We start from the raw sequence: 21719 nt of genomic DNA, 5'->3' as shown, positions 1-21719 counted from the left end.
TAACACAGGCCGTAGAACTTCTCCAAAATTCCTAGAGCATATCTTTTAACAAACATCTGATCTTGATTTTAAAATGATCGGTGATGGAAAATGACCACAACCTTTGGTAAATTATTCCAGTGGTTAATTACTCCCACCATTAACAATGTATGCCTTATTTCCAGTCTGAACTTGTCTAGCTTCAGCCTCCAGCCATTGGATCGTGTTATGCCTTTGTCTGCTAGATTGAAGAGCCCATTGTTAAATATTTCCCCCCCATGAAGGTAATTGCAGATTGTAATCAAGTCACCCCTTAACCTTCTCTTTGTTAAACTAAAGAGATGGAGCTCTTTAAGTTGATCACTGCAGGGCATGTTTTCTAATCCTTTAATCATTCCCGTGGCTCTTCTCTGAACACTCCATTTTTTCAATATCCTTCTTGAACTGTGGCCACCAGAACTGGACAGTATATAGTAAGATGAGACCCTGAAACATAAACTCTTATGTCAGAGGCCCAGTCTGAGGCCTGAATCCTGAACCAAAGTACTTCCAGGCATTGCTAAGCAAAAGCTGGGCTGTGAGCCAGAAGCAGGCCCCACTCACAGAAGTTGGTGAGAAAAGGGTTGCTAGAAGAAGGTGCATCCACACGTAAGTGCTAATAAGAGGAACTTGTGCCAAGATGACATTAGGACACTCCACAGATATAACAAGAAACAAGCAGGTGCATCTTAAAGACAGAGTCAAAAGGACAGCATGATGGATAAATCTATCTGTTTAAAACAACATGACTGAAGGAGGAGACAGCACCCTAATGAGCCAAGGGGCTATACTTCAATACGTCAGTAGGGATAAGTAATCTGTCCTGTAACTGTATAAAAGTGGGTCCCGGAGTGCGCATCTTTGTCTGGCCTATGGGGAGTGGAAAGTCCCGCCACTGACTGAGCTGGTCCATTGCCAGGGGGCACAAATTCATAGTATGTCTTGTAGAGTCTACGGGAAACTATTACTATGCTTCTTTTGACAATAAACCTGGTTTGAGTTCCTTCGTACCTTACTAGAGTCTATGGTCTTTGGGGGTTCTCTTGGGGTTTGCCATGTCAGCTATCTGTGCAGAGTCAGGGCAGCACACAGAGGAAAAACACACACAGCCAGCTGTTATCATCATCAAACAAGAGCAGAACACCACACCGGTAGCTACTGACAACACAGTATGCCAACAGTGGTTGCACCAGTGCCAAATATGGAAGTAAAATAACCTCTTTACTCCTACTCAAGATTCCCTGTTATGCATCCAGGGATCGCATTAGCCCTTTTGGCCACAGCATCATACTGGGAGTTCATGTTTGGCTGATTATACCCCACCAGCCCCAAATCTTTTTAATGTCTCTTTATACAGCACCAGAAACCCTGTAAACATGGAATAAACAATAACAGCAGAGTAGGTCATCAGGAAAAGAATCATGAAGGAGAAGTCAGAAGCTTATAGATCCTGTTGAGTAGGCTTAAAGGGTGTGTCTGGCTCTTCAGATTTAGCAAACATCTCATGGAGCAGGCTATGAGTTTCCAGTCCAATCTAGGGTTGGTAGACCCCTTGTACATTGGGCAGAGGCATCAAGGAGTGTGCCACCCAGCAACACTACCTCAGATACAGGGACGAGCAAAGGCAGAGCTACAGACTCCTCTTCCCCACCTCACCATGCAAAGCCTTCTCAAAAGCCTACAGAGAAATCCACTTTCAGAAACATTTTTAAGAAGATGGCTGCTTGTCCAGCACCTTCTAAGTCAGGTAATTCTTTGCACCTGGTCCCAGCAGGCTCGAGAGCCCATATGGGTCACAGTACCAACCCGCAGACTCCGAAGGGTAAGAGTTCCTCCATGTCAGCACCATCTACAGGAGTGGGATTGCCAGCACTGAGCAAAGAGAGACATAATCCAAGGCCACAACAACCACAGGTACCAACAAAGGGTCCCAAGAGCAAATACTGACAGGGGCACAGAAGAAAACACAGGCTTCCAAGAGCATTTCTATACCAGCTCACAAGTGCACAGGAAGAAGACTCTTCATCCCCAAAGATGACTGACAGATACACCCTCTAGAGGAGATCTTCATCTTCCTGGACCCAGAATCATTCCTTCTATTGGACCTGATCCTTACCAGGGAAATTCTAACACCATCAGTCCACAAACAGTATGAGAGATGTTGATCCCCTATTACGTCTATTAATTGTGGCATCCCAACACTGACAGTACCAAGGGCACCACAGTTGCCCACATTTCCTCTTTGGGAGAATCTGGCATGAGGAAAGGACTAACCTCATCTCCACAAAAGATGAAAACTCGGAGAGAGGTTCCAGAATTTCCTGGATCCTGCCACAACCTCATAAGATGGGGCATCCCCTCACCCAGAACTGCTGGTCCCCTTGCCTTGGGAACCTCCTCAACCTATTTTGGATCCCTCTCACTGACCATGCTATGAAACATAAGATCCATAGATGCAATATCCAGAATTGGTATGGTCTCATTAAGAATCATGCCATTTCTTTCTTCCACCTCCCAGGATCAGCCTGAGCTCCCTCAGGAGCCTATGGAAGAGGAGGAGGCAGAACCAGATACACCAGTACCATGAATCCCAACAGGAGTATTATCAGAATCGCACAATGAAGTGGTTGACCCAGACTTCCTGTCTCCTTCAGTATCAGAGGAGTAGCCGTGTTAGTCTGGATCTGTAAAAGCAGCAAAGAATCCTGTGGCACCTTATAGACTAACAGACATTTTGGAGCATGAGCTTTCGTGGGTGAATACCCACTTCCTCAGATGCATGTCTCCTTCAGATGACCATAAACAGTTTCAAGGTTTGGTGAGGAGAGTTGTGGATGAGCTCCAAATTCCCCTGGAGGAAATTGCAGATCTCACAGATTTCTGGACATGTTACAGAGTTCAGAAGCTAGTAGAGTGGTGCTCCCATTAATGAGGCCATCCTAGAGCCTGCCAAGATCATGTGGCATACCTCAGCAACACAGTCATCTGCTCCTACAAGGGCAGAAAGCAGGCACTGTGTCTCAGCCAGGGGAGCAAGGCTTTTATTTATTCATCCTCCCCCAAACACTTCAATGGTTCAGGTATCCAATGAAAGGAGTAGACAACAGCACCCAAAGTCCACTCCCTCAGATAAAGAGGCCAAACATATGGACTTCCTTGTAAAAAGAAAAAAAACCAACAAAACAGTATTGACATCCACTAGCCTGCAATTCTGATTTGGCAATTTCCAGGCATTACTATTGAAGTATGATTTGTGTCAACTATTTAAAAATTTCGGAATTCAGAGACAAGCTCCCTCCAGAGGACAGAGCACAATTTCAGGCCCTTATTGAGGGTGGTCAGATTGGGGGACAGAACATCTCTACAAGCTGCAGTTGATGCAGCTGAAACAGCCTCTAGGTCAATGGCAACAGCTATTGTTATGTGTTGTGAATCCTAGCTGTACTCCTCAGGATTCCCCAGAGAAGTTCAGTCAACTGTAAAGGATTTGCCCTTCAGTAGGAATAACTCATTTAGTGAAAAGACTGATTTGTCTTTACGGACATTGAAGGACTCCAGGGCAACCCTTCACTCCCTGGGTATGTAGGAGAAGTATCATAGGCAGCCTTCTAACCTGAAGACCATTGCCACAACCGTTCACTATAGGTCCAAATTATTATCAGTACAAGGTGTTCCCCTTTGGATGAGCAACAACACCGAGAGAGCTTACGAAGGTGCTTTCTGTAGTGGCAGCACACTTCTAACACCATGGCTTGATAGTCTTTCCTTACCAAGATGGCTATTAACTGAGAGATATCATTGGGAAGTACTGACCTCAACCACGTCTCCTTTCAATCTCCTAGTTACAGGGAATCTTCATGAGCACACAAAAGTCCCTTTTAGTTTCATCAGGGACCATTGAATTTATCGGAGCAACTTTGGACTTGGCCAGAATTAGAGCTTACCTACCTCTGCACAGGTTTAATCAATGAACTGAAACAGAGCCCTCAGCCATCACTTGATGCATATCTTATCCTCCTAGGTCACATGGTGTCCTGAACGTACCTAATACTCTTCACAAGACTTCAGCTTCACTGTCTGCAAGCCTGGCTTTGGATGGTATACATCTGAAGTAGATGCGCTATGAATAAGCTAGTCACACTCCCCTTTCAGAGTGAGAGACTCTTGTTTGGTGGTGGAGCAGGGAGCAGGAGTTCCCTTCATTCTTCCCCCACTGCAGAAGATATTGATTACAGATGACTCCCTCCTAGAATAGGGCACCCATCGGGACAAACACACAGCACAAGGAAGATGGCATTTCCGAGAGTCCAGGATGTACATAAATCTCCTGGAGTTGAGAGGTGCCCATGAGGCCTTCAAGCAATTTTGATCACTCAGAAAATCCCAGCATATTCAAGTTATTATGGGGCTGTCAGCCCCATCCTCACATCAGCCTCCAGTCTTACCCAGACCTCTTGACACAGGGCAGGGACAAGATCAGACATCCCAATCCAGAGGCTCTCCACCTCACAGCCTGGTATTTGGATGGATGTTAGGAAACATGACAACAGCGTTCTACATCAACAAGCAAGGCAAAAAAAGTTCCAGCCCCCCTCCCCATGCCTGGTGGTCAATCTGTGGAATTGGTGTATTTGTCCCCAAATCATCCTACCAGCAGTACACCTCCCAGGAATACACAGTAGATTAGTGGGCAGCCCCAGCAGACACCTTTTGATCAACAATGAATGGGATCTACATTATTCTATAGTAAAGACTATACTCAGGCAATGAGGATTCCTATCTTGGGACCTATTTGTGTCACAAGAAAACAGGAAATGCAAGACATACTGCTCCAGAGGCACACGGGGTCAGGACTACAGAGGGGATGCCCTCTTAATCTAATGGGAGAGGCCCTTAGCGTACACCTTTTCACCCCAATTCCTTTCTTACTGATTCAGAAGGACAGGGCAGAGATCATCCTCATTGCTCCCAGATGGCTGAGACAGTGTTAGTTCCCCAACCTTCTCCACCTATCAGCCCTGTCCTCACATCAGCCTACAGTCTTTCCCCAAAACTCTTGACACAGAACAGGGATGAAATCAGACATCCCACTCCACAGGCTCTCCACCTCACGGCCTAGTATTTGGGTGGATGTTGAATCTAGAGCAGACATGTTCAGTAGCAGTTCAAATCCACCAGAAAGTGCTACTTGGCTCAGTGGAATAGATTTCCTGTTTGGGCTCAACATTGCCATGTGTCCCCAGAAGAGTCGACCTTTCCCACCATTTTAGATTATCTTCCTACTCTGAAGTCCTCAGGTCTTTCCCTTAGCTCCCCTCTGAGCAGCCTTGGAAGCAATTAGCATCAATTAGTGCCACAGAAGTACAGGTCAGGACTGAAGTGCATTGGCAGAAATGTTGTAGGCAAGACTGGAAAAGATGCAAGTGCTTAAGATCTGGATTGGTGTGCTTTTACAAATGATGTGCATTGTATCAGGGTGATGCTTACCCCACTCTGCATGCACGCACACACACACCATTTCTGAAAATCCAGTTAGCACCAGATTATACCTAGCCCTTGTGCAGGTGGACAGAGGAAGGAGATTGCATAGACTCCATCCTCCAGCTATACCTGCTGCTCAAGAGCCAAGCAAAATAGGTAGAGAGTGCAGTGATAAGGCAGACTGCTGCTGCTGCTGTTAGCCTCTCCAGAGGTAAAAGATGGGGAGATAGTTACAGCCTTGCTAGCCCTCCAGAGCAGCTAGCAGAACTGACCAGGAGTAGAGGAAGGCTTCAAGGGTGGCATAACAGCCACACTACCTCTGTATTTATTGGGGCTTCCAGAGCCATTCTTCTTGCTCCAGGCATGTCGTCTAGAGCTCTCACTTCAGTAGAGTACCTGCTCACCTTCCCCTACATGGGACTGTGACTATATGTCACAGTCAATCCGTTAGCAGAGAGCAGGTGATCCAGGGCAACATTAGAATTTTTTAAGAGAGTAGTTCAGATGAATGTATTGCATCCAAATTATGCAACTGTCAAAGTACCCTGTAGAACATGGGTCACTTTTAGTATGTAAGACATGAAAATCAAAATTTCATCTTTGGACAATCCAGCTAATCTTTTGTAAGCTGTATGGTTGGGAAGATTGTTTGTACGTGAGACACTGGGACACTGCTTTTCAAAAATGCATCTATGTTATTGTGTGTGCAACAATGTGTGCAGAGTTACTTGCCTAGTTCCTGTGAACCTACCACAGGCAGGTGTTTTTACTTGCAAATGGCCATTTAGGTTCGTCTGTGACAGTCCATTTGTGTGACTAATTAGGTACTGCATTTGCAGATGCATTTTTGAAAATCAGGCCCAAAACACATTTATTTTCAAGAAGGGATCAATGACTGTCCAAAAAGAATTTTATATTTATTAGACAGTAAGTGCACAGAGTTGTGAAGTGCACTGGAATCATTTCAGGCTTTCTGTGTTCACTGTTGCTGTTTTAAATGTATACTTTACCAAAAGAGATCAGGTTTAACAGATTTAACAGTTGGCATAATGGCCCCATTGTATGTTATGGATTATTTGAGTTGGAAGGGACCTCCTCTAGGTCACTTAATTCACCTCTTGCATTGTAATTGAATAACTAAATTCAGCTGATTGTTGCACTTCTATTAATTTGTTTTGTTGGCTTGTCTCATTTACAGGGCCAACTCTAACTTTTTGCCACCCCAAGCAAAAAAAAAGAGCACTGCCCCACTGTAAACCCCCCCCATGAGTGCCGTGCTGCCAAATCCCCCTGAGTGCTGTGCCGCCCAAGCCCCTAACCCCCGAGTGCCACACTGATGAAGCCCCCAGTCCCTCCTGAGTGCCGAGCCGCCCAAGCCCCCTGCCCCTCTGAGCACCGCACCACCCAAGCCCCCACCCCCTCCGAGTGCCGTGCCACTGAAACACCCTCCCCCCTCCAAGCACCGCCTGGCCGAAACAAAAACAAAAAAAAAACCTCCAGTGCCACCCAGCTGAACAGAAAAAAAAAAAACCTGAGTGCAGCCCTGCCCTAAGGTGCCACCCCAAGCACCTACTTAGTCGGCAGGTGCCTGGAGCCGGCCCTGCTCATTTATAGAACTTGCGTTGTCCCAAAGGTTCCCAACATACTTTGCAGATTTCAGGCCTGATTCTGATCTCTCACTGATTTAAATACAAAGTAACTCCACTGACTTTAAGGAAGTTACTCCAGATTTACACCAGTGCAAGTGAAATCTGAATCAACCCTCTGTGTACAGAGACCCACCCCTGAAATGCAGCCACTTCTAGGGCAGAATTCCATGAACCATCTGTGCTTGCCACGAGGCATAACAGGGTTTTTAGGAGAGAACATGAAGAATTATGTATCCAGTTGAAATTACAGGCAAGATCTGAGCTGAACTGAAATTTGGCCTGGGCAATGGGGCTAACACCCCAGCTGTCACAAAAAGTTCTTTGCAGACCTACAGTACCAGGATTAATTCACACACCGGCTAATCTCAGCCATGTGGTTTTAGAACACCCAAACTCTCAAAGAGCACACCTGGGGTGTATCTAAATAATCTTTTTACTGACTATTTCAAAAACAATACAGAAAACAAAACTTGATCATTGATAATCTTTTTAAACTACCTGTGGACAATAATAAAATAACATCTACCATCATATCACAAATAATCTTCCTTAAATTTCTGTGGAGGACTTGGCCTGATAGATTGTAAACCAGACAGCCAATTACTCTGTGCTACACTGGACTGACATAAATTAAAAGATTAAAATAAAATAAAAAAAATGTTCTGTAATTTATTAGCCTGGATGAGCTGGGTAGGTGATCGTATGTGACCTGTCTGAGGGATGGAAGTCTCATTGTAATCCAGAACTTGACTGCCCTAAGTGTACGGAATATTAGCTATGTAACTAATATTTTCAGTAGGAGTGCACTATGCTGTGATGATGTATTTGTGACAGCTTTGATTGTTTCTCCGCTCTCTCTGCACTGAACTACAGAAATCGCCCACTAATATATTGATCAATTAAAATGAAAATGCTTTGGTTCTCTGAGCCAAACAAAGCACCCTGTGCTCCATGGTAATCCAAGTCTGATGTAGCATTATTGGTATCATTTAATCTTCTAACTTTATGGGGAGAAAAACAACTGTTCTCTCTGGTCAATAGAATTCCTAAATGTTTATGCTTATATTTTTAAAAGGGGACATGGGGATTTATCTGCCAACATCTATTAACATCAGTGTATGTTGTACTATTACATTTCTGAACCTGTTTCAAAATTATGGGTTTAATTAAAACAGGAACTAAACACACCTGAGCCTTGTAAAGAGCCAGTATTCTCCTCCATCTCAGCCTGCTGCAAAGCAAACTAACATGCCATAAAAACATATGATCTGCAGGCATTTTCAACATGAGTATATTGCAGTGAAAAACAGTTCAGTTGACTCAGCATGTATCACAGATATTTCGACCTTCTGGCCTTTGAATACACATTTTAATTCTCTTTGTGCACTTATCAGAAGTTTCCAAAATGACACATACAAAGACCTGATAATTTTCACAATAATGTGGGCTTTTACTGAGCAGCTGACCTAAGAACAGAATGTTCAGTTGAAGCAAATACACATGGAAAATGAAAACAGAAACTGACCAAAGAGTAAAGCAATGTTATAGAGTCCTGTGTTCAGACACTGAGAACTAAAAAGCACAACTGAAGGCCTCCATGACAGGGTAGAATATCAGTAATTTAGCGCTAGATAGTCAAAAGGTGTTAAAGCAGCAAAGAATCCTGTGGCACCTTATAGACTAACAGACGTTTTGGAGCATGAGCTTTCGTGGGTGAATACCCACTTCGTCGGAAGACCGATCCAGACTAACACAGCTACCCCTCTGATACTTGACACCATCTAAAGGTGTTGTTTGTTCATATGTGTTTTGGACTTTGCACAGCTTCATTTGACTGGAAAACCACATGTATCCTCAGAGGATGTAACCAGTGATGAAAATGTGGCTAAGTGCTAGTGTAAATAGATATACTTGACTAATTCTAAGTTAGAAAATCCTGATGTCTGATCTAATTTACACCAGCAAGTTATGGTCCCCCAGTGACCACACACCATATGGAGATTGCCAGAGCATACCACTCCCTTTTCTCGCTTCTCCCTGCCCCTGCTCTTCTTCCCTGTTCTCCCTCCCCATGCCCTTCTTTCTTAGAAGATATTTTAAGAAAGGATCTAGGCATCTGTTTTATGGTTTTTTATGTAAGATTATTTGTAAAATGTCTGAATCCATGTACTCAGATAAACAGATAGTGGGGGCCATATAAGTAAGTGCTAGATGTATTCAATGAGGCAAGAGAGCATTGCTTAAGATTTCTTGTCCTAACCTTGGTACTTTGAAATGAAGTGAATTTAAGGAGCAAGAAAATAACCACTTTTAGCAGAAGCAGCTCAGCTGAGTGCTATCTCAGAGTGAGGTCTTTGGCTAAGCTCTCCAGCCCTCCTCCTCCACATCAGCAATCCTGCTAGTGTTGCAGAGTACAAAATTATTTTTAAAAAGTAGTAATGTTGAAACATTGTCCTGATTCTTTTAAGGCAATCAGGAAGGAAGTTTTATTTTTAGAAAGATATCCTATTGAGAAAAGAAGCAAAAGAGTCAATTTATTACTGTATTTTAAGGTATTCAGCAGCAATTTCATCCAGTCATTTTAGAATCTGTAAAAATAAGTCTTATTTCTTCTATAGCTTTTTTCCCTGCCTTTGCCTTGATTCAGCTGTGAAACTGCAGTTCCCCTGCCTTATTACCTAGCTTATAGACTCTGGAATGCTGAAAGTGTATTTCAGTTTGATAAATTCTTCTCTTGGTGCAGTGAAATGTCACTTGTCTGGACTGAAATGTCTAATATTCTGTTACATAACAGTGATTTTTCGTTCATCCGTCTCATTCTTGACTTCTTTCTAGGGAATTGGCAGAAAATAACCTCCCCATAATGTATGACCCTCAATCCTGAACAAAGCCTCAATCAAGAAAAGCACTTAAGTACACATGTGATGTTAAGCATGTGAATAGTCCCTTTGACTTCAGTTCTACTGGTAACAACTCATTGGCCTTTGACTTCAATGAGATTAATCATGTACTTAAAGTTATGCACATATCTAAGTGCTTTGTTGGGTAAGGAACCAAGTGAGAAAACCACCTAATGGGATTTTATATAGTGAATCTTTGTGGGAGCTGAAGGATGAAATCCTTATCCTGGTCCTTGGGGCAACCATGTCAGTAAGCCAAATCTAGCTCTTGATGAGTATGGTGGGAAGTAGCAGAAGTAGTCCTTTGTTCCCCTCCTATGTGACTTTTGGGCCATGTGTGTTATGCCCAGACCAACTTTTTTCTTTGGCCATGCCCATACTCCCATTTCTCGTCTCTTTCTGTTCTTGTGAATAAAATGCAATCACTCAAATATTCATAGAAAGAGACGAGAAGTGGGAGTATGGGCATGGCCAAAGAAAATGCATTTTTAAATCCAAACATTTGGGCTTTCTTATTTTCAGTAGTCTACCATCTCAAGTCAGCAGGTGGCCTTGATAATCTATACTTGGTAAAATTATTAGGTCAGATTAATAAATCTGTGGCCCTTTAATGCCTAAGACCCCAAAATTACCAACGAATGGCTACAAAATGGCCAGTCATTCACTATGGGAACAGAAGTTCAGATGTATCAGATCAGACCATTAGTTCATTTAATCTGCCCTCCTATCTCTGATCATAGTTGAGGAAAGAATTGTAACACATGCTTAAAGTTAAGAATGTGTTTAAGCACCTTTCCTAGAGATAGGGATGTTTTCCTGAATCAGGGCCTCTGGCAGAGAGCTCATGTCACAGTTACATTTTCTCCTGCCCCTTACTGTAGTACACCTGACTAGTTATGCAGCGCTCTCCCTAGAGATGGGGATTCTTTCTAAATCCCCAACAGATAGGTCACTTCAGGAAAAATGGTATTTTATTTTCCCTTATCATTGCAAGCGTAGCATTCTTGCCGTTACAGATTATGTTGTTGGTCATAGCCCTAGAATTTGGCTTGACCACTTCCTGAGGCAATGAATTCCACAGTTGCCTATATGCAGGACTGGCGCTAGGGGGTTGCGCGCCCTAGGCAGACGGCAATTTTGCCACCCCGAGCACTGGTCCCGTGGCTCCGGTGAAGCTTCTGCAGTGGTGCCTGCAGAGGGTCTGGTGGTCCACGGCTCCGGTGGAGCTGCCGCAGTCGTGCCTGCGGGAGGAGCCAACCATCCACAGGCATGACTGCAGCAGCTCCACCAGAGCCGCCTGCCGCCCCCTCCGGCAAAGTGCCGCCCACCAATAATTCTGGCGTCCTAGGCGATTGCCTAGGCTGACTAAATGGTAGCGCCAGCCCTGCCTATATGCTGCATAAAGTAGCATTTTTTCCTTTTGATTTCTACATTTACTGCCCTTTATTTCGCTGAGCAGTCCATTGTTCTTGATTAATGTTAGTCTGCAAAAGGCTGTACATCTTATTATGAAGTGCTTGAAGCACTTGACTTATATTTTAAAAAACACAATCACAATATTTCACAGCTATTCAAAATCAATTAGCATTTTTTGCAGGAGATAGGAAGTTAGCCCTGCTGTCCTAGTTAAGTTACGTTCTGACAACCTAGAGCTCCCCTCATTTTTTCACTGGATACTGTGTCCTTTGCTTTCTCGAATTGTTTCAGTTTGAGAGCTGCTGCTTTATTTCCTTCCTTTCCAGAGGCAGTTGCATTTCATTGATGGATGAAGTGATTCACATATATTTAGTTTGTCCTGGCTTTGTAGAGTTTGTCAATTGTTTTGAGACAAGCTTTTGCACAAAATGTAATTGTATGTTTGTATATCCTAGAGGCACCATAGTCTAGTGGATTGTTTCCACCTCAGCCACTGACTGTATGAAGACATTCTGTATATGTCTGGTGTTATTATTTGTTACAAAGCTGGGGAAATTTGATGTGCCTTCTGCCTTACTGGTCGAGAATTACCCGTTCCAGTATGATGGTGAATAATAGCCATTCTGCCATAATGCCATTGCATCTAGCAAGGGACGTCACTATATGAATTTAAAGCTTGTAAAATGTGCCAGATTAGCAACCCTGAAAACAGAAATCCTCTAAGCAGGTAAAGGATGCCAGGATTGCAAAATGCCATGCTCCACCCCACCAATATGCCTCAACTCTGTTCTGGAAGAACCACCAAGCCACCTCCACCAGCCAGATGGGAGATTCATCTCCATGTCTTTTCAGCTCTTGGCTTTGGCTGAAAATGCCAGTTGTGGTTGTAGTTTAGCAAACTCTAGAATTAAAAGTCACAGCTGTTGCTGCTGCTCGCAGGCATTATCTGCATCACTGGGATCAAAGTCTTGAACTGAAGTTGAAGGCTGAGATGCTATTCCCATGACAGCAAACAAAGAAGGCTGCACTGTAAGAAAGGAACTGTTATTGCACTACTCTGTGTAAAACAATTCCACACTGGCAGAATAGCTGTCTGACCTCTGCAACAGAAGTCACGTCAGTGTGAATAGGCTCCTCAACTACCAACAACCCAGAATTGTCAATAAAATGATTTCAAAATTCATAGAATCTCTTCTGTGCTGTATTGAACAATATCACCAGTATAAACAACGTTGTTTATTTCACTCCTAGGGGGAAGAATGACCTGATGTTTGTTTAGAACAAGAGACTTATGTTGCACCCAGTAGAATGTGAGACTTACCTCACCTCAGAAAGATAATTATGCAAGAAACGTCAATCTGGAATACAGGGTTGTGTGGAATTCTGTAATACTTGCATAATATGTTGACTGATATGCAGAGTAGTCAAAATTATTCCCAATGTATCCAGCTGTTCTCCAGATTTTGCAAAAAGATAACCCGTATATAACTTCCCACAGAGTCTCACTAATAACAATAGTGCTTTGCACTGCCATAGCCCTTTAGAAACATTCATTTAATCTCTTAGTACCTCTTTGAGTTATGTTAGTAGCCTGTTTTGCTGATTGGGAAATGATGGTGAGATGAAGTGACTTTCCCAAGGTCACCTAGTGAGCGTGCAGCAGAGCTGGGAATAGATTCTGTTTCCTTACCCCAATTCTGTGCCTTACCCATAAGACCATCTCTTTCTTTTTTAACAAATGATACATCAGAGCTAATGTACAATAATGTACTAACCTTATGATCCCTGAGAGTAGTAAAATATATGCCTCTGAGGATGTGACAGCTGAGAAAGGGTAGACATTTTGAGACGGGAAACTGAATGATTTCTGCAAATTATCATATGTAGGATCCCACCTGCTGTTAGTTTTGAGGTCAGGTGGAAGTACTATCACGTGCAATCTTTCACTGACACCAGCTTGCAGTCCCTGTGCCCTATCAGACAGCATAATCACTCAGCCTACCTAGTATTATAGTCCCATTGCAGAACTGTAAAGTTAGTAGATGATCCACCTTTCCTGTTAAGGCTCCTGATCAATAATAAATGTTCACCTGTAGAAAGATAAGGGAAAATTTACCCTGCAACCAGAAGGGCCAAACAACTGTAAAACAGAAGCGGAAGAAGTAACCTTTAGCATTGTCTCTGCCTATTCTCACTGGACAGTAGCTACGTAAAACATCCTGAGTCTAAGTCTCCAAACTTAATGGCATATAGACAGTAAATCTCTTTCAAGTCCTGCTGTGACCTTCTCCACTTCAACAGCATTATTAGCAAAAGCCAGTTGTACCAGTCCAGTAAGTTCTGCTGTGACAGTCTCCAGCCGCTGGCAAGGGGTATGTTTGTGATGAATGTCTGCATATTCACCAAGCTTTGAAAAATAGCCAAGAAAGATTTTGGACCAAGCAGAGATTCAAGGCGCTTTTTGATACAAGTACAGAAACATTGTTCAGCTGATGACAGTCTATCCCAGACTTTCAGGACAGATCCACTTTACAGGAAGAATTCCCAGATATGTGGTGACATGCAGTCTTAGCTGAGGATATAAGGCCTCCCTGCATGATAGTACACTGTTGTTTTGGGCAAGTGTATGTATTTTTCTTTCCACCATCTGTCAAACAGTCCATAATCGCTGCCCTATCCCTTCTTCCCTCTCCCAAACCCGAAAGGCATTCTTCATGGGCAGGTAAAGGATGCAAGGTGTACCTGTCTTTTTAGCTTTTTAAATAATCGCACCAAGTCTTAGCAAACTACTGCAATACAGAAACTGTATCGTATTGTCACTGAACACCTCCTTTCTTCTTTTACCTGTTGCTTACAGCCCAATCCTATAGCGTTTGGAAAACTTTCCCCTCTACTTGAAGCCAATGAGAATTGAGGGTGCTCATAATTTAGCAAGATGCTCTATGATTGAGCCCAGGAAGAGACATAGTAAATAATCAGCTCCTTACCAAATACCAGTGATTTCTGTACACCTAATGAATTATTATAAAATTAATGCTTTCACTCAGCCTTTTCATTATACATAAGAATGTACATTGCAAAGGAGATGAAAAATTGAGGTTCTGATCACATAGTATCAGAATTGCAGATGTTCTACAATGCCAATGTGCAGCTCCCTGATTCTCCAGGTCATTTTGTGATGACTCCCATGGTCAGCAATACCAAAGGAACATACACTAGTTAGAAATGTCTGGAGTACAACATGCTCTGGCCATACCATTCCATTCCCTACACCAGGATGTGGTTGGAGCTGACATCTCCTCCATGCCAAAATAGTACAAAGGCCAAGAATGCACCTGTGAATCTGGCCCATAGCAGTTAGCGTACACTTAAATCAGCCTTGCAAAATTTTACTCATCCGCTGTTCTAGGCTGAATAATTTTTTTTTGATGGGTAAGTAATGTACTGTTAGTTTTTTTCATTATCATCGACCGTGATTAAGGGATGTCAAGTCATTTTTGTGCCTATGCTGGTAAATTTTTATGGCATTGTTTCAAACCTAATTTATAATAATTAAAAATCCCATGCCATTCTTCATAAGAGTAGGGGTGTTAACTCAGATGTCCTGGCCAATTCCAGGTTGGACAATAACATTCCACCCAAATTTCCCTCTGTGGTTTCAAATGGTTGTCTTATTCCTCCTGTCCTGAATGCCCGTGTAGTGCTGTTGTGCTCTTGCAATAGCTCCTGTGTTTCACTGCAGAAGCGACTGCATTTCAGTGGGCGGAGAAGTGAAGCCTGTATAATTTGTTCTTATTGCATAATGCTTCCAACCCTTTGGGATGAAAGATACTACCTGAATATAAGACATTATTTCTATTATTTATAAACTAATGTAATAACAGAGAACAATTCTACACACATATTCAAGAGAAACCTTAGAGAAGGTAGGAAGAGGAAGCCTTGCACTTCTGAAGGGAGAAGGAGAGTTCAATAGCTCTTTTCCAGGCACAAAACCTATAAAACTTCTTGGGAAGAGGCCAATGAGATAGTTTCACTGAGGCAGACTTTGAGTTCATTTTTAGTGAGTTCTTTCCTGTTATTCTGCAGTTTAGGGATCCCTGCATAGAGACATAGATTGCCCCATTGACTGTGGACTATTGCCAAAGAAAGTCATCAGGTTACAGTTGGAAAGTTATGAATTTGGGACTTTAAAGACTGTACAATGAGAGGGATATGGATGAAGTACTTTTTTTGTACAAAGAATTCACTTACCAAGTATTACTTTCCTACCTCTGCCTATTGAAGATTTGAATTCTTTTCCTGAGTAGTTATGTGGCTTAGTCATCTTTTCTAAGCTAGTAATATGTGAATGTCTGTCTACTGAAAAATTTTATGACCTGAAAGAAACAAATGGTTAAGTTGCCATAAGAGGAACAGTTTCTATACTATACAGCATAAAATGTTCAAAAGCGTGGTCAGTGGGACTTAGGCTCCTAAGTGATGTAGGCACATTTGAATATGGAACTTAGGCTCCTAGCTAAAACACTTCAGTGCTTTTGAAAATGTTGCCTACAGTCTATTTCTCTGTCTTGGAGATAAGTGTTTATGAAATGTTAAGTCTAGGTTAATGCATCCAGCTATGAGATATCTTCACTTGAACATCCCAAAATATGAATTTCTAACAAAACTTTTAAGATAAGGGTGAACCCTTGAATATAGTTTTTGTGTGTACCTGAATTGATATGCTGGCTGCTTTCCATATACTGCAGGGTCTGTGCTCAGATGACATTGTGCTTGAAACAGTCTGCTCTATTTGCAGCCACCTGCACTCATGTCAAAGCTGGAACTGCACTCATGCCATTCGATTGCAGGGTCTCTGACTGACGTGCAGAATCACTGGGTTGCATGAATGGCCTCTACAGACAGAAGGAAGTTTTATAAGAAAAGTTTAGAAAGCACTTTACAGCATCAGAAAATGATGAGCAGTGGCAGGGCTTTCTTCCCAGGCCTGGTCTACACTTAAAAATTAGATAACCCTGAATGATGAAAAATTTCACACTGTGAGCACTGCAGTTGTGTCACTCTAACCCCTAATGTAAATGCAGCTAGATCGATGGAAGAATTTTCTGTAGCCTCAGTGCTACAGCAGCACAGCTACAGAGCCATAGGTGTGCTGCTGTAGTATAGACATGGCCTAAAGGACACAGAGACTGCCGTGACTATGGTAAACAGTGTGAGAATAACCAGGAAGTTGCCATTAAAAGTCAGCATTTGCCAACACTTACTACTATCTGAGGTACCACAGTTCTCACTTTACTTAGAATGAGAAATTACTTCTTATCTGAGATCACAATGTGTGGTGTGTGTTGGCAAAAGCTGATTCTGTAAAGGTGACCACAAAAGGTCATACCTATGTGGAAACAGGTAAAGAACAGAGGAATCAAAGGAGAAAAAAGAGAAGTGAAGACATAATAAAGAAGAAACATTTGGTACATTTATGTGTAAATAACCAGAGGCTCTGTTTACAAACCTTTCCCTCTGTTCCTTCGCCTAATCAGTTCTGCTTTCTCCCTCTCTGTCTTCTAACTTTCCTTCGTCTTTCCAGATGCAGGACGCTATGGGCTATGAGTTACCATGGGTGTATTTTGTCAGTCTGGTCATCTTTGGATCCTTTTTCGTTCTAAATCTGGTTCTTGGTGTGTTGAGCGGGTAAGCTGCCAGTTTTCGATGTCCTTTTTCCAATGCTGCAGGGCAAGACTCCATAATCAGGGTTCTTCCCAGTCACCAGGATCCTTTCCTGACTCGCCTCCATCCAAAATAAAATTCTGAATCCAAGGAAGTTTTTACATTGGTTTTGAAATAAGTAACTTAAAACTTGATCAGGCAAAATAACTGTCACAACAAAGGGTTACTCTCTAATGAGGAAATTCAACCTAAGTCCAACCAAAATACCCAGCTCCAACTAGACTGGAGAGAAGACAACTTGATCTCAATCATAAACTGCAATAATGCAAAACTTTGAAAACCCTGGTGCTGGTGACTTGAGATCCCTTTGGCTGGAGCCTTGCAGTGCTCAGAAACTGAGCCTGTCTCACTAATTATCATTCCACTCTTCCAGGTCAATGATGCCATAGGAAGGGACTGGCCCTGGATCTATTTTGTTACACTAATCATCATAGGGTCATTTTTTGTACTTAACTTGGTTCTCGGTGTACTTAGCGGGTAAGCAGAACCAGGAAAATGTTTTATTATTGTTTATATATTTCATTTATATCTCTATTCCTTCTGTTTGGTTATGGCTATAGTGGGGCAGTGGTGAGTCACTCTCAGAAATGTTTAGTAGGAGCCTCTAGCTTTGTTGTGTAAATACCAAAACATGGCATCAGATGGCCTACCTGAAATGGGGGGAATCTTTGAGTAAATCCCTTTATGAAAAGCCAACACGTTACCTTTAAAATACTCTTCTCCCTACAATAAGCTTTAGCAGGTGCCATGAAACTACAAGTCCTGAATTTGCCTGAATAAGGACAAGCACATCACTTGCCAAACCAGGAAGGGATTGTTGGTAAAATTCTGGAAAAACCAGCAGAAGTGAAAGGTGACTACCAGCATATATGGCAAATCCCTAAACATTTGTAAAATGGGAGTCTTTCCAAATTATTCCTTCTCTATTGAGAGAGTCTCTTGTTTAATATCCTTGAAATGTAGGCTGATCGAGGGGATTCTTTTCCCCATGAATGGATTAACATATTTTTCTTTAATCCCTGAGAAAGGCTCCTTGTTCTTAGCAAACTGAAATGATGAGTTGAAGTTTTCAAAAAAACTTTAGAAAAAATAACAGAATGTTCAAATAGTTAACTTTCAAATGCAGTTCTGAATTGTACTGAGTCCTGAAATGTCTTTGCCCCTCAGACTCAGATATTGCTCATGCACTCCCTATTTCGATTGATCCATTCTGCATGGATATTACAAAACAATATTCCTGGTGACCTTTACATTCCAGGTAAGCCATTCTAGGCATCTCATTTTACACCCAGCATGTCTTTTAGGAAGAGAATTATTTCTTATACTTCATCATTCAAAGGGGAGATGTTACATTCTTGCTCATATAGGCCTAAATTTTAAAAAATTGCTTCCCAATAATGTGGATACAATTTTGTGCTCACAGTTAAATTAGAGTGTAATTAATTGTGCCTACTAAAATGCCTTAATTGCACCTACTTTTTTGCAATTGCAAAATTGGAGGTTGAATTATGTTCTGGCTAAAAATCAAAGTCATAATCAGTCATTCCTAGGTTTCTCATTCCATATAGTCATTGTGGACAAGCCAAGCAATCTACTATACCTAGTTATATACTAAAGAAAGTACTATACATATACATATACATCGCTATAGTCCTGCTATTGGCTTGACTGAGGATTAAGGAATATGGATGTATTTCTAAAGAAAATACCATACCAGTTGAGGGGAAATGATTCCACATAATAGTTACAACAGCAAATTTGACTCAAGATTTCAGTTCCCCCAAAGATTGGGGTGTTTACGTCTGAGGGGTTTGTTTCAGTCCATTAGAGATGTGAGTTAGCTGTGAGATTCTGATTCAGATTCCACTTTCCTCCATAGCCATAAGCCATGGTGGTATTCAGATTCATGTTTGTGATTCAATCAATATCTGATAGTAACTCCAAAAATATGGTAAGTTGGCAGGATATTGTGTACCTGTCAGAGTAAATAGGGTTCGAATCCGTATGCTGGATTTAAAGCAATCACCAAGATCTTTAAACAGCTGTAAGTTCACCGTTTTGCTTGCTTTCCTTCACTGCTCTGAGTACCAGAAATTTTAAACAATGGGGTATAGAACAATAATTCTGCATCACATTATCAGAGCAGGGAAGAAAAGCTTTCCCCTAAATGATACAGGACAAAAGACTCAGCCCAGTCTCATATACACTGAAAGTCACTTCCCAGACACACTCCATTTGTTGAGGTTGTACCCAAGTGAAGATTTCTCCTCTAGTTTCCTGTAGGAAGAAGGGGAAAGTGAAGTAAATTGAATGCTGGTAAAAATTGCCAGATTTGCAGCCCTCAACTGATGATGTCTATCCACTGAAAAGAGACAGGCTGGTCATTACTCGTGTAAGCCTCCCTCATGCCACTCTCCCATCCTATTGCAATGTTGTTCTAAGGGTACCACCTGTAGATTTAAGATGGTAGTTCAATGAACAGGATCCTTTGGTCCTGGGCATCCCTGCTGAGACTTCCAATAAAAACAATTAGTGTCAAATGTGATGGTGGTGTAGGTGATGTGCCTCCTGGGGAACTGAGCTGAGATCACCAGCTTATTTCACATAGACTACTAAATAGCTTTCAGTCAGTAACAACAGTTGGTCATTAACAACTGGATTAGCCTGGATTCTAACTGGTTTCCTGAATATGAATTGTTCTGAATTTCGTGACGCATGTACCCCTCAAGCATCAAGTTTTAATGTTACTACAGCTTAGAAATTAAGCACGTTTGATTAAGTCCTGTTCTTTAGAAGGTTTTCTGAAATGGGAAGTCCTCTTATGTTTTGTGAGGGAAGAGTCTGTGCCAATATTGTTCATTTAGGTCAGTGGACTAAGATTTGGGATTACTGGATTCTATTCTGCCACTTGTGGGATAGCCCAAGGCCTATGTACTACTTAAGCCCTGTTAGAGACCACTGAAGTCCTGCTAACACTCAGTGTAACTGGAACTTAAGTGGTTCCTAATAGGTTTTAAGTGAGATTTAAGTAGGGCATAGGCTTTTTGCTGGCCCTTTGCAGAGGGTTGTAATTTTGTGTGACATAAGCCAAGTCATTATGCCAAAGATCAGCATTTTTACACTTGTGTGCCCAGATCTAGCCATTTAAATTCATATTTAGACACCTAAATAAGTGTGTTTCCACTGGTCTCAAATGCTCAGCACCTCTGAAAATCAGGCCACTGATTTAGGTGCTTATCTTTAAGCACTCAAGTTTGAAATGTTTGGTCTTAATCTTGCTTTTCCTCAGTTCACCCATTTATAAAATAGGGTTAATAATGCTCCTCTACCTCACTTTTTTCTGAGCATTAAATTCATTAATGTGGAGAAAGCTCTTTGAGAGTCTCGGAGGAGAGATGCTATAGAAGCGAAACGCATTATTATTGTTGATTGATCTTTTCAACATCCATCTTTTTTACATTTCCAAACAACACAGTTGTGGTTCTTAGGGTAAGAACACTAGATTTGTCACTTCTGACACAGGGCAAAGTTCTAACTCAGGACTTATTGTGAAGCTATATTCAGAACCAAGGACCCAGCACAACTACTCTCCACTTTCCACTTTCTTCATTATCACAATCCCATGAAACAGGGCAAAAATGCAAGATGACAGAGAAGAGGACTGTGCAGGCGTACTTTGTCACACACTGTAACTGCATGTTTGTCTGATTCATGAAGACCCTTTCCTATGTTTATTCTCTTGCTGCCCAGGTTACAGTCAGACCTCACAAAGGGCCTGATCCAAAGCCCACAGAAGTCAGTGGGAGTTTTTCTATTGATTTCACTGGACTTTGGATCACACCTTAGTTGAAAGGGAAGCATTTCCTCTCCCAGCTCCATCTGAGTTATCTGAGGACACCACACTTGGCACTGATTGACATGTTTGGGACTTTCAAAAGTGTTTAGCTTTTGTCTAACTGCTCCCTTTGACTTCAATGATACAACTCCCATAGACTTCAATGTGGACAGTTAGACCAAAGCAAAGCGCATTTGAAAACCCCACCCTTTGTTGGCAGTATCACCAAAGAGGCTACAGATTAACTGGTCACAGAGAATGAATTCACATCATATGCCTAGAGATGGAGGGATTGATTCTCCACTGCCTGAATCTCATGTAGTCCTTAACACCTGTGCAAAGTGGATGTGAAATGCTACCATTCAGAATAGTTGCATTTTACACTCACTCTGGTAAATGACTACACATGATACGAAACAGTGCAGGATTTCACTCAGTTCCTGTAAGTCAAGGTTGATCCACATTGGCAAGGTAGTATGGGAAGCTTGCACTGTCTGAGCCCATGCTCTACTTGTTCTGTGGATAAATGAAGGTCTGAGTTCCTGAGGGCTGTCAATCTAGTACGTTTCACCACCACTAAACTCGCTTTTTTAAATAAAAGCATCTCACTGGCTTAGAGTTATGGAAGAGAAAATTCACTCCAATTAAAATTGGATTCCATTCAGTTTAAAAGAAAATCAGTGGTTCCCCAAA

At 42.0% G+C, this 21719-nt stretch overlaps 1 protein-coding gene across 1 annotated transcript in view; it reads left to right on the top strand.

Annotated features, from left to right (window-relative positions):
* The window catches only part of CACNA1C (calcium voltage-gated channel subunit alpha1 C), a 672248-nt gene that overhangs the window by 458110 nt on the left and 192419 nt on the right, over window positions 1-21719 (top strand). The window contains 1 exon segment of the mRNA XM_030542977.1: window positions 17052-17155. Within this exon segment, the coding sequence (XP_030398837.1) occupies window positions 17052-17155 (104 nt within the window).

Source organism: Gopherus evgoodei, chromosome 1, assembly GCF_007399415.2.
Source record: "Gopherus evgoodei ecotype Sinaloan lineage chromosome 1, rGopEvg1_v1.p, whole genome shotgun sequence".
Lineage (NCBI taxonomy): Eukaryota > Metazoa > Chordata > Testudines > Testudinidae > Gopherus > Gopherus evgoodei.
This window is presented reverse-complemented; position numbering and strand designations above follow the sequence as displayed.